This window comes from Echinops telfairi, unplaced genomic scaffold, assembly GCF_000313985.2.
Source record: "Echinops telfairi isolate 266 unplaced genomic scaffold, ASM31398v2 ScPeMD7_7469;HRSCAF=8507_0, whole genome shotgun sequence".
Lineage (NCBI taxonomy): Eukaryota > Metazoa > Chordata > Mammalia > Afrosoricida > Tenrecidae > Echinops > Echinops telfairi.
The window spans coordinates 36,186,394-36,200,060 of NW_022111372.1; the positions used below are offsets into that span (position 1 = coordinate 36,186,394).

Consider the following 13,667-nt stretch of genomic DNA (forward strand, 5'->3'; position numbering starts at 1 on the left):
GCCCCCGCCCGCGCCGCCTCCCTCCCCTCCCCCCGACCGCCGGCTGGCAGTGAGAAAGTACGTGAAAAGTCCAAGTGCAGCCGGAGGCTCCGCGCGCCATGGGCTCCGGCTCCTCCAGCTACCGGCCCAAGGCCATCTACTTGGACATCGATGGCCGCATCCAAAAGGTACCCCCACCGCCCGTCCCTTTCCTCCCTGCCCACCAGCCCCGTCTGCCCCTCGCGGTGCCCAGACTGCGGCGCCCCCGCCCAGCCTCCTCCTCCCGAGGCCGCACCTCCGGGTCGCCGCCGCGGCGGGGCGAGGTGGGGGGCGCAGGAGCCCGGGACGATGCGCGGGGCGGGCATTGAGGTCGCGGATCCGAGGGCCCCGTCCGCGCGTCCGTGGGTCCCGGGCTGCGGCCTCCTGCGCGGGGCGCGGCGCGGCGCGCGGGCAACTTCGGCCGGGCGAGCGGCGGGGCAGGTGTCCCGGGCTGGTGCGACTCGCAAGGGAAGGTCTTTTTGAAATCGAAATTTCTTTTTGCATTTCGTGGTTTTCTTTTTAAAGGCTACATGAGGCCGAGGTTTTACGTCCGCCGTTGTCACGTAACGCCTTTCGTTTCCGGTGAAACGACCCCTAGAGTGGGCCATCCCCCCACCCACCATGAGCACGGAGCTGGCCTACCGGACAGCCCAGAGTGTGCCAGCCACCTAGAGGGCCGTTCCTGGGTATCCACCAGGGGCAGGTGCTGCAGGGCTGACCCTACACGGGGCTGACATCCCCCCACCCCAGCGCCCCTGCTTCCCAGGGGTTCAGCTCTGACCTCTCTGGGCGGGTCTGCCTTTTATTTTTTTTGGTCTTCCCCCAGGCTAGGGTGGTCGTTATCTCCCTTTGGTGGTCCATGGTGCCCTCCTATTTGGTGGTATGAAGTCGGGCGCCCTAACCAACTTTGGCTCCCCAAAGGGAGAGGTCCAGGGCAGACACGTCTGCCTGTGGCCCCTGCCCTTCAAGCATCTAGTGAATCCAGAGTCTTGGAACCCGGCTTCTGATTTGGGGGAGGCACCTGCCGCTTCCCTTAAGCCCCCCCCCTTGTGAGGACTTTGCTCTTGAACAGAGAGAGGCACAGACTTCTCAGGGATGTCCTACAACTGTTCTTTCTCCCCTCGCTGCCCCAGAAAGAGGCCTGGGGGGGAGATGTGCTCCCCAGCCTCAGAGAAGACACAGGAGGCTCTGGGAACTGGTCTCCTGGAGGCATCCATCCTCTGCAGGCTGGGGGGTTTAAGCCACAGACCACCTCGCCCCCCTCCCCCAAGCTTGATTTCAGGAAACAAAGGTGTTGACACCCCCCTCCTCCCAGCACCCAGTACCAAGTGCAGTGCCCTGAGTGTGTCAATACCTACCTGCCTACCTCTACCTGCTCCTGGGCTCTGCTGGGCTCCTCAGGGATTCCAGGGAATGGTTTTTCAGAAGATCACCAGGCTTCTCTGTTAGCAGCACTGCCCAAGGACTCCTTCCCCGCCCCATGCCAGCTCTGATAGAACCAGGTAACTTGGAGCTAGGAGTACCCTTCAAGCCTGGGCACCCACCCTCTCCCTTTCCTGAGCATTGGTGACCTGGTCAGTGGCAGATTCAGGCCTGCCCGGGCTCCTTGACTTCCAGGACTAGGGACCTGCCTGCCTCTGTTCTCCCCCAAAGGAAAGAAGGGGGTCCTGATGGATGTTTTCCTGTTGACACAGACAAGCACACATTCATTCACAGGATCACACACACACACACAAGGACACACCCCACTGCTCCTCCCCCACTGGCTGACAGTTTATCACACTCTCTTTTAATGTTTCTGGAGGTGAGATAAGACTGTCACTAGGTGATACAGAAGCCAGTCCTTTCCCAAGCACCTCCCAAGTTCTCCCAGGGCTGCTGGTATGTGGCTGGGGTGGGGTTGGGGTGGCATTGGGCTCAAGGGGACAGTGGGGGAGGGGCAGAGAGGACTGGGTCGGGCCAGTTGGCCTTCTCTTCGGGCAGGTGGTTTTCATGGTGGACAGATGGAGTTGGGCTCGCTTCCCAGAAGGTAGCCACACTCGCTGGTCCTGTCCTGGGAGAGGGTGGACACCTGCGTGCAGGCAGAAGGATGGACCTGGGGAGGGGGCAAGTCTGAAGTGCAACCTAAGCTCCCCACTTTCAGACAGCTTGAGAGAGTTCCTGGGTGTCCCTCAGCTAGCAGTACTTAATTAGCTATCCGTGATGTGAGCGGGAAGCTGAATACCAGCTTCAGAGACTAGGGAAGTGGTTCCCAACCTTCCTAATGCCGCGACCCTTTAATACAGTTCCTCATGTTGTGGTGACTCCAATCATTAAATAATTTTCATTGCTACTTCATAACTGTCATTTTGCTACTGTTATGAATCGGTGACCCCTGTGAAAGGGTCGTTCGACCCCCAAAGGGGTCGTGACCTATAGGTTGAGAACCATTGCTTCAGAGAGATATGTAAATTGTCTTGGAACAGGGGGAGCTCATAGGCTTGAGAATCTATATATGTATGCATGAACGTATCTATTTCAATGCCCTTTACCTGATACACATGAAGCAGGAGGCAATCTTCACACCTCTGCCCTGTCTGAAACCCCCTTCCGCTTACCCTCTACCCTCAGTGCCCTCTGCTCTCAACACCGCTGGGGCAGGCAGAGCTAGACATTCAGACCTAATTAAGAAGCAGACCGTGTGGGGCTGGAAGCCAACCCCCTCACTCGCTGGCAGCCCCCACACCCACAGCACTGTGGACTTGATTCTCAGCAGGACACTCCATGCTCCTGTTGTGCATCCCTCCTTTAAAGAGCCAGGCTCTGGGTCCTTTCCCAGGCCCATTCCCAGCAGGCAGCATCTCCTCCCCGACAACCCAACATCTTCCCACGGACAGCCATGGGAACAAGCCCACATTGCCTCCCAGGGAGAAACCAGAAACCACTCCGACCCTGTGTGTGTCAGAGCAGAGCCACATGTGCCCCATGGGGCATTTTACTGTTCTCTCCATGGAAGTGAATCACCAGGCCTGAGTGGCACTGGGCAGCTTTAAGATGCAAGTCTTTAAGTTCGTAAACAGAACTAACTCACACCACTAAGTCTATCCAGACTCAGTGACCCTAGAGGGCAGAGAAGAACTGGCTCCAGGGGTTTCCTCAGTTGTCAGTCTTTACGGAGCTGGTAGCTTCAACTTTCCCCCATGGAGTGACTAGTGGGTTTGAACTGCTGACCTCTCGGTTCATAGCCCAGCACATAATCCCCGGTGCTGCCAGGGTTCCTTTTTAAGTTAGTAGCTAATGCACACAGGGGGTACCCCGAGGACATTTTCAGGGAGAAGACAGCACAGCGCTCTGCCACCCGGGTAGTCACACCTACTGTCCGGGTCCAGAGGAGCAGACGGGACCTGCACTATCTGTTGCTCGTCCCTCAGCCATGCCAGTGCTGGTCATCTCACGCTTCCCCTAGAGCAAGGGGCCGGGGGAGGGTTGGCAATGTTCTGCCGAGGGCCGTTTGGCTACTTAGACTCCATTCACAGGCCACTCACAATTAGCAGCTGAGAAATTAGCCTGCCGTATTTGGCCAAACATTCCGTTAACTCCCCCTAGTGTGATGGCTGGAACGGCCTCTCTGTGGTGAGGTGTGTGATGTTAGCTGGTGGGGAAGATTTCCCGGGCCCTAAGGGGCCCACGAGGAGCCCTGGTGGCGGTGTGGTTACACACTGGGCTGCTAACTACTAGGTCAGAGGTTCGAACCCTCCAGCGACTCCAAGGGTGACTGCCGGTGCTCCTGCCAAAAGAGTTACAGGATTGGAACCCCACAGGGCGGTGCTGCTGGGTCGTACAGGGTCACTATGCGTCAGAGTTGACTTGATGGCGGGGTTTGGTTTGGATGTGGCCCTCAGGCCTGGCATTCCCCACCCCTGCCCTTGCCAGTGGAAAGATGGGAGGAAAAGGGAGGACTGAGAGCCGTGACCCGGAAGGTGCTCTCTGCTCAGGCCCCGCCTGCAGGGAGGTTTAAAGTCGGTGCAGGGAGTCTGGCTGGAAGTGGCTGGCTGATGGTGAGACTTTGAGGGACCTTCGGGAAACCACCACAGTGTGGCGGCTGATTGAATGTTTTCTTCACAAGAAGACCCCAGGCTCACCCGGGCTCACACCAGGAGGCACCTTTGACCCTGTAGACCCAGTTTCCCATCTGAGGCTTTTCCTGAAGCTAGGGGGCCCAGGTGGCCATCTTCCCGGGTCTGCAGGCCTCCGGATGGCTGGAGGCATGTTCCTGGGGTCCCTCAGACTGAGGCCCCACGCTTAGCCCTTCCACATCTCCTCTCTGTGCCATTAGGTTGGGGCATAGCCTGTGTATGCCCGCTTCCTCAGTGACAGCAGGACAACTTGCTTTGAGCATTAAACACAGTAAAGTGAACCACGTAGTTAGCTGAAGTTTCCGCTGAGGGCCACCTGCGGACTGAGGGCTAAGACCCAGTGAGAAGGTGATGTACCCGGTGCCTGTGAAACGGTGGTGGTCACTTTCAGGCTGGCCCTTGTGGCCTGAGCCAAGTGCTAGCCCCGCCCCAGGGGCAGGCAGGAGCACACTCATTGGCCACTGTTTCAGGGCTCCTGTGATGGTGTGGGCGCAAGGCTGGGGCAGAGGCAGGGACTGGCGGGGAGAGCCCAGATGTCCCCACGTGAGGCCTGGTGCTCGGTTTCCCTTTGTCCATGAAGACTAGGCTGCTGGGGCAGGAACCCTTTAAGCAGGTAGGTGGTGAATGAAGTGGTTGTTGGTTAGGCACTGCTGAGTGGTGGGGGGAACATCCTCTCCCAGCATCCCTGTGCCCCTGCCCCGCCAGCCCCCCCCCCCATGGCTGCTTTTCTGCTTGCTGGGGAGCCAAGGCCAGGGCTTGGTGTCCCTTTTCTTCCCACTCCCTCAGCAAGTGAGCCCATCCCTGTCCTCTGCAGCCAATCCTTCAGGTGACCTTTGGAACGAGGAGACCAGACACCCCCAAACCTAGAGAGTGGGAAAAACCCCGCTTCAGAAGCTGGGCACCCATTATCTTTGTCCACATGGGCTTCCTTCCACCCAGCCTGGGAGCCCCTGGCTTCAGCACTTGCTCAGAGAACTGGGGTTGAACTGTAACACCCCAGGAGTGGGGATGGGGACAGTTCGGATGTGGCTGACATCAGGGGTCTGACATCAGGCTTTGGCTTGCTGGCCTGCCATACGACCCCAGCGTGAAGACACCCAGTTCTCAGCTTGGATTTGTCTAGAGCCCCCTCCCGGCAGCTCCAAATGCCCAGGAGCTTCGAGACCCACTATGAGGAAGGTTCTCATTGGCGCCGTCTCCCCAGGCCAAGCTGCACCCCTGAGACAAGGGCCTTGGTCGCTCTGCCGGGCACCTGTGCTTTGTGCCAGCTTGCTCTTCGGCTGGAACCCAGGTCACAAATCAACAGCCACTGGAGTTTATCAGCTGCGCCTTGTCTGCTAACCGAAGGCCTAGAAGGTGGAGGCCACTCTGAAGCACCTCGGAAGTAAGGCCTGGCCATCTGCTTCCAGGAAAACCAGCCACCGAACCCTGTGGAGCACAGCCCTCCACGGGCTGCCCAGGCTTCAGCTTGACCACAGCAAGCTCGATTTTTCGGTTTCCAGTTGTTCTGAGCTGTTTCTACGCTAACGTGAGGAGAGCCGAGAGGAGAAGGGGTGGGTGTGTTGGAAAGTGGCTCAAATGCAGGAAAACAATGCTCAAGTGCTGAGGTTGCCTCACAGAGAGCTCGACCTGGGACTGCACGGGCGCGTGATGCCTAGTGCTCAGCTGTTGGCTGGAGGCCGGCGCAGGTCCACTCGGGGGCTCTGCTTCTAGCCTGGCCTGGATGGGTTCTGAGTGGGAGCAAGGTTGTCCCCAGGGTTGTCCCCAGGGTCAGCCATGTGTCACTGCTCTGAAGCTGGCACCCAGCCTCCCAGGCAGGCCGTTTTCTATTTCTGAAGAGCCCACCTGCGCCTTGACCAGCTATCCCGCCACCCCAGTGCTGCTGCCTTCTCCTGCCCCGGCACTCCTCTGTTCCCCTGGCAGCAGTCGCACACTGAGTTGTCTCCGTCTCTGAAATGCTTGCAATTGCCTGGCCCCTCGAGCCTCGCGCCTGTTTCCCGTCTTCTGGATGGAGCGTGGCTCATTTGTACAAGTGGTCTCAACGGTTTGTGCTCAGCTACCAACGGAAAGGTGGGAGGTTCAGGGCCTCCTAGGAAAGGCCTGGTGATCTGCTCCTAAGACTGCAGCCAAGAAAACCTTGTGTGGTCAGGTGCCTTACGATTCGGTTCTGACTCATGGAGACCCATGGACACCAGACCCAAACACTGCCAACCCATCTTGTCCAGCGCCTTCCTCTCTTCTGCCTCCCACCCCCCGCCCCCCCACTTTACCAAGCACGCTGTCCTCCAGGCCTGGTCTTCCCTGACAGCATGTCAGCGTCCATATTCCATCCTTGTTCGTGGAAGACTTCTACTGGGTAGCACGTGGAATCAACTCCGCCACCATGAGTCTGGTCACTTTGGCTTTTGTCACAGGCCAGGCTGCTCCATCTCAGGTTCTCTGGGCTTGGGCCCTGCTGTTCCCTCCTCTCATTGCCATGGGGACGATGGCACTCCCTGCCATCCTTGCTAGCTCCAGCCTAATCCCTTTATCTGCCTGTTACATGTTTATCATGTAAGATCCTCAGACAGATTAAAACCATAATATAAATAAATTCCAACACAGAGTTTGGAAAACGGGGTCGCCTTCTTCGGGGACATCGAGTGTGAAGCGGCCGTGGGGGTTGTATGACGGGGAGGAGGAGTGGGAAGCAATTTGGCCTCCAGTCATATTTCCACTCCAACTGCTGGACTGCAGGCCTGGGATAGAGTTGGGCTGTGAAAATGAGCAGGCGTGTCAGTCACTAAGTGTGTGTGCATGTATGTGAAAATACACACACACACACACACATCTAACCCAACATGTGCCATTCAACATTCTCACGTACATAGATAGTTCAGCGGATCTGAGGGCAGGAATTAGAACCACAACCGCTCACATCTGTCATCCGATTTCCCATCCCCGTTGTCAGTTTACTTCTTTTTCAACAAATGAAGAAGTGCCAACTGCCCCAGAAACCAAAACCCAAACTCACTGCTGCAGAGCGGATTCCAACTCCTCTCAGCGCGTGGCCTCCGCAGCTGGTGGGGTCAAACTGCTGGCCTGGCGGAAGGCCGTCCAATGAGGACCCCACCAGAGTCTGTCTAAGAAAGGGCTCCTGTGGACGGCTGACCTCTCTGAATTTGGCCGGAAGCCACTTCCCCTGCTTCTCGCCAATGGGCTGCTGGCCTCCCTCCTCCTCCTCTTCCCATTCGCTGGGTCGGCAGTTCTCTCAAATGGGCCCCAGCCGTGCAAGCAGTCCGCACTGACTGCCAAGTCTACGCGGGTGGTGCACACCTCCTTCATGCCACTGAGGATGGCCACCAAGCCCCCCTCACTGCCCTGGGGTTACGTCTGACCCTTAGTGAGTGTGTAGGACAGAGGAGAACTGCCCCTGTGGGTTTCTGAGACAAGTCTTCTTGCTCAGTGAGATTGAATCTTTCCAAAGCAGACAGTCACATTGTTCTTGCAGGTGGTGCGTGGTGGATTCAAACACAGCCCACCATGCCACCAAGGCTCCTTGTTCCTTAAAGATGAAACAACAACAACCAAACCCAAAGCAAAGCCACTGCCAATGAGTCAATGCCGACTCACAGCAACCCTACAGGACTGGGTAGAACTGCCCCTGTGAGTTTCCGAGGCTGTCACTCTGCAGGAGTAGAAAGCTCCGTCTTTGTCCCATGAAGCCAGCTGGTGGTTTTGAACTGCTAACCTTACAGTCAGCAGCCCAACAAACTACGCCTCCAGGGCTCCTCTCAATAAAAACCCCACGGAGCAGTCCCCCTGTGACACGGGAGGTCACCTCCCTGTGTACCAGGGGGATCACCATGAATTCAGCGGAACCTGCTTCACCGCAATTTGTTTATTGTTGTCTCTATTTATTGTTGTTGCAAAGCTCCACCAGCCATCCTCTGCAGCCACGGGTTGGGGGCAGCGGCTGGATCGCGCAGCACTGGGCCCGTGGCAGACCGTGTCCAGCTGTCTTGCCAGTCGGAAAACCTGGACCTGTGATGTCATGGCTTCCTGCTAGCCGGGCGGTGGGTGGAGATGGAGGCGGTGACCCCATGGTGAGTGTGCAGATGATGTTAAGTGGTTGGCGCCTAAGGAGGTGGCAGAAAAGCCTCCCCCAGTCCTCCCCATGGGCTCCTGTGAAGAAGGCGCTGTGAGCACAAAATGAGTGTTGTGGAGTCCTGATGCCTGAAGCTGTGGACGGAATCCCCTCTGGGAACAGGGCTCGCGTGTTATGTTAATGTGGCCATAGCTGCACGTAGGGTGTGTTTTAGACCTAATCGCGCCTTAGATATAAAAATAGACTTGAGAGCAAGCAAATAAAATGGGGAGGAGACACCTCAAGGAGATCAAAGAAATCCGGCACTGAATGAGGATGAGGAGGCAAAGACGCCTAGAGAGAGACACACACACACACACACAGAAAGAGAGAGAGAGAGAAAGCCTTCCCCAAGGGCCAGCACCTTGAACTCAGACTTCTAGAGACAATGCATTTCTCTTATTGACAGTTCTGTGCTATTGCCTTAGGGCAGCGCTACTAAATTTTGACCATGACCCACCGGTGCCTCAGACCAGAAATGACCACAACGAGGGCGGCGGAGCTGAGGCCCCAGAAGCAGAGTTCCCCCATCCCAGGCAACCTCCACCCTGGTCTGGGGGAAGCAGTGCCTGCTGCACTTGAGCCGCCGCCCACCTTCTGCCTCGGAGGCCAGGAGCCCTGGTGGCGCAGGGGCGTAGGCGCTAGACTGCGGACCTCAAGATCAGCTGTTCAACTCCACCAGCCAGTCTGTGGAAGAAAGACGAGGCTGTCTGCTCCCGTAAAGATGTAGTCTCTGAAACCTGCACAGGGTCGCTAGGGGGTGTAATCAGCGCCACGGCAGTGGGTTGGGGGCTTTCTGAGGTTCTGGGCCAAAGGGTACTTACTCTCACAGAAACTTGCCTGAGAGGGAGCGCCCATCCGGGCCAGGAATGAAGTAGGGGAGCAGAGGAAGGGGGTGTGGTGTCCTGGGAGGTGCTGCGTGATGAACTGCTGGCCAACCTGCTCCCCACTGCCCAGGCCCATGGCCTTGGATCAAGGAGAGGCTGGGTCCCAGCACCCTGCCGCATGCTGCTGCCCAGGGGATGAGAGCACCCCCAGGGTCCCTCCTCCATCCACCAGTCCTCTCTTTCTCATCCTTTCACTCCTTGCCTGGTTGCAGGTCTGAGGAACCGGGGTGAGCTCTCTTGGCAGGGAGGGCATAGAAAGTCCCCAGACACAGGGACCTAGAGGACCCGTGTAAAGGTGGCGGACAGTAGCCCACCCTCCCCTGGTCCTGCCCCAGACAAGGGTTCTTCCATGTGTTTGGTGGTCTCTCATCTCAGCGGGCCAGGTGATGGGATGAGAGGCAGCTGGGCTAGAAGCCCACCCTGAGCATGGCACCCTTGCTCCAGGAGGCCGGAGGAGGAGGAGCTTCCAGGAGGCACATGGGTCCTGGCGATGGCCACTGGCAGGGAACACGATCCTTGGCTCAGCTCACAGGCTGCTTCCCTCCTGCTTCTCAGCTCTGCTGCCGGTGTTGCCAGGCCTTGGGGATGTGCACATCTACCGGTAGCTTAAGCTGCTGGGAGCAGCACCACCTGGCCTTGCGCTGGGTCAAGTGAAAGACGGGACTTTTTACTCCCATAAAGAGTTACAGTCTCAGAAACCCACAGGGCCGTTCTCCCTTGTCCGGTAGGGTCACTATGAGTCCGCTTTGACTCGAGGGCAGTGCTTGCTTGTTGTTGTCGTGCTGGGGATAAGTTACGCATGCGTCCAAGGGTCTTGAAGATGTCTCCCAAGCACTTCTGATCTCAACAGAATCTTTGCAGGTAAGGGTGAAATATACCTGCCCTGACCCTGTCTCCTTCTGACAGCCCCTCCTCTTCCCTACAGCCTCAGTACCCTGTCTGCTCCCAAAATTCCAAAGCTGACCCCAAACCAAAGCACTCACCTCTTCTGACAACTCACCGCACCCTCAAAAACTCAGCCCAGATCATTACAAGGAGCACCAGGACATTTTGTCCCATGAGTGGACTTTATATCCTCAACCTGATTTTTTTTTTAATCTCGATAATTGGCCCTTTATTTCCTCGGTGCGCAGACTGCAGACTGAATGCAAATGGTTTGCTGCTGTGTCTTCTGAAAAACTCGGTGCCCACCCCCCCCCACGGTCCCCTGTTCCCCAGCTCACAGTGGACGTAACCGAGAGGGGGGATGGGGATGGAGGCGCGGCAGGCTGGGGCAGTCTCCTTTCCCATGGGTTGGTTTGTTGGCAGCACGACGTCCTGGTTGAGGGCAGAGACTCTCGGCCAGCCTTGTCAGGCTCTGAACCCAGTAGTGGCATGGCCTCACTGGACAAGTGACTTGCCTCTCGTGACACTGTCTTCCTCTGCAAACGGGGGGGTGAAGGTAGTGTCTCCTTCGCAGGTGACTAGAAGATTGAATACATGAGAAGCGGGTTAATAGGTGTGAAGTGCTTAACGGGGCTTTGCACATGCTAAAGCAAAAAAAAAAACAAACCCAAACTTGAGTCGATGCCGACTCATGGCAATCCTACGTTGTCGTCCTTAGGTGCCATCGAGTCTGCTCTGACCCATAGCGACCCTATGCACAACAGAACAAAACACTGCCCGGTCTGCACCGCCCTCCCCAGTGTTCCTGCGCCTGACCCTTCGGATGAGTCACTGTGTCGGTCCATCTCTGAGGGCCCTCCTCTTTTTCACCGCCCCTCTATGTTACCAAACGATGTGTTTCTCCGGGGACTGGTCTCTGACAACATGTCCAAAGTGTGTAAGACAAAGTCTTACCATCCTTACCTCTAAGGAGCACGCTGGCCTGACTTCTTCCAAGACAGATTGGTTTGTCCTGTTGGCTGTCCATGGTGCTTTCAGTATTCTTCTCCAGCACCACAATTCAAATGCATCAGTTCTTCTCCCTTACTCAGTATCCAACTTTCACATCATAGGATGTAATGGGGAATGGCTTAGGTCAGACGCACCTCAGTCCTCAAAGTAACATCCTGGCTCTTCAACACCCCAAAGAGGTCTTGTGCTACAGATTGACCTAATGTGATATGTCATTGGATCTCTTGACTGCTGCTTCCATGATTGTAGATCCACACAAGACGAAATCCTTGCCAACCTTAGCCTGTTCTCCATTTATCTCCTATTGGTCCAGCTGTGAGGATTTTGGTCTTCCTTACAATGAATTGTAATTCATACACAAGATTATAATCCTTGATCTTCCTCAGCAAGTACTTCAGTTCCTCCTCACTTTGAACAAGCAAGGTTGTGTCATCAGCATATCACAGGTTAATAAGCCTTCCTCCAATCCTGATGCTACACTCTTCTTCATATAATCCAGCTTCTCTGATGATTTGCTCAACATCCAGATTGAATAAGTATGGTGAGAGGACACAACCCTGATACACACACCGCTCCTGATTGTAACCCATGCAGCACGCCCTTGTTCTGTTTGCATAACTGCCTCTTGCACCACTGTACAAGTTCCTCCTGAGCACAGCGAAGTGTTCAGGAATTCCCATTCTTCCCAAGTTAATCCGCAGTTTATTATGGCCCACACAGTGAATGCCTTTACACAGTCAACGAAACACAAATAAACATCTTTTTGATGTTTTCTGCTTTGAGCCAAGAATCATCTGACATCAGCAATGATACCCTTGTTCCCCATCCTCTTCTGAATCCGGCCTGACCTTCTGGCAGCTGCCTGTGAATAAATGCACCGCTGTAACTGTTGTTGGGTGATCTTAAACAAAATTTTACTTGCCTTCCATATCAATGAAATTGCTCTGTCATTTGAGCATTCTGTTGGGTCCCCTTTCTGCATTGGAATGGGCACAAATATGGGTCTCTTCCAGTCAGTTGGTCAGGTAGCTGTCTTCCAAAATGTCTTGGCATAGATGAGTGAGCGCTTCTTCATCTTTCGGAAGCATTTCAATGGGTGTTCTATCAATTCCTCTTTACGGCTAATGCACTCAATGCAGTTTGAACTTTTTCCTTTAGCACCCCTGGTTTCCCACCTCCTGCAATGATGGGATGTTGACTAGCTCTTTTTGGTACAGTGACTCTGTGTAGTCTTTCCAACTTCTCTTAATGCTTCTTGCATCATTGAATATTTTGCCTATAGAATCGTGCCATATGTTAAAAGATTCTCTTGAAAGATTTCATAGTGACCCTATAGGACCCTATAGGACAGGGTAAAGCTACCCTTGTGAGTTTCCAAGACTGTAGCTCTCTATGGGAGGAGAAAGCCCTCTGAGCAGCTGGTGGCTTCAAACTGCTGGACTTGAGGGTCGCGGGCCAAATGCATAGCTCTGTGCCACCAGGTGTCCTATTGCATATGCTAAGTACTCTCTAAATACGGTTATGATTATTTGTATTTGCTTTATTCATATCCTATGATTAGTTTCATTTGATTATTCATGACATAGGTAAAAAGCTGCTGGGTCCCTGTGCCTGGTTACAGGGGTTAAGGGTGCTTATTAAGATCACCCCCCAGGTTTTTGCTTCAAGCCAGGAGCATCCCTACTGCCACTCCCTGTCACCAGTCTCTGCACCAGGACCAGCTGGGCAGCCAGCATGAGCTTTTGGTTCAATGACACAGGGACACAATGCTTGCCAGCCTAGCCCCAGATGCCCTGTCCTCCGCCCATTGTCCTACACATGGGCCTCATTTCTCCTCCAGCTGTTTGGGAGCAGCTTGGGGAGAGAGAGGAGACGAGGCGGGCCCTGTGGGGCCCGCCAGGAGGAAGCAGGGAGGCGGGCTCCCTGGGTGGCAGACAGGCTCCGAGATGAGATCTGCCGAGCAGCCCTGATAGTAAGTGCCCTTGTGCAGCACGCAAGCTGCATGCGTGCACGCACGGACGCCCTCCAATCACATGGGGTGCATCTCCCTCTGTGAGTGATCCCCACCAGCACGCCATAATTTTTCGGGGAAAATTAACCTTGCAATAGAAGCAGGCTGTGCTTGGAGAGGGTGAAGGCAGTGCTCAGCCATTCCAGCTCCAGTAGTGCTGAGACGTCTTTCTTATCACCCGGCTTGCTATCCCACCTTCCCTAGGGGCTCAGCTCCCCTGTGGTAACCTGGTTTGGTGTCAGTCCCCGAGGGGCTTCAAGAAAACACCAACGCCCACAGAGGAATGGTGGGTGGCCAGTGAGTGGCCAGTGGGATGCCTCAGCACTGTTGATGTGGACTCATGGCGACCAGTGTGTGTGAACATAGAGCTGTGCCCCACAGCCTTGGCAAGGGCTGGTTTTTCTGATAAGAGTCTTGCTAAGACTTTCTTGCAAGGCACCTCTGGGAGGCCCCAACTCTCCAGTATTTGGGCAAGCTCCCGCAGCATCATGGAATGAAGCCTTGCCCCGGCCTGGGCCATCTGCACAACCCTTGGTATCGTTTGAGCCCATTGTTGCGGCCACTGTGGACTTTAAGCCCCTTTCATTTGGGCGCTCAGCTTCCAGTTCAGTCTC

General features: G+C 55.5%; 1 protein-coding gene across 3 annotated transcripts in view; it reads left to right on the top strand.

Annotated features, from left to right (window-relative positions):
- Positions 1-96: 96 nt before the first annotated feature.
- PDE9A (phosphodiesterase 9A) overlaps positions 97-13,667 on the top strand; it is a 140,587-nt gene continuing 127,016 nt past the window's right edge. For all 3 annotated transcript variants that reach the window (XM_045284749.1, XM_013005356.2, XM_045284750.1), the window contains exon 1: positions 97-167. In XM_045284749.1, the coding sequence (XP_045140684.1) occupies positions 99-167 (69 nt within the window). In that variant the 5' untranslated portion in view covers positions 97-98. The remainder of the gene's footprint in view (positions 168-13,667) is intronic.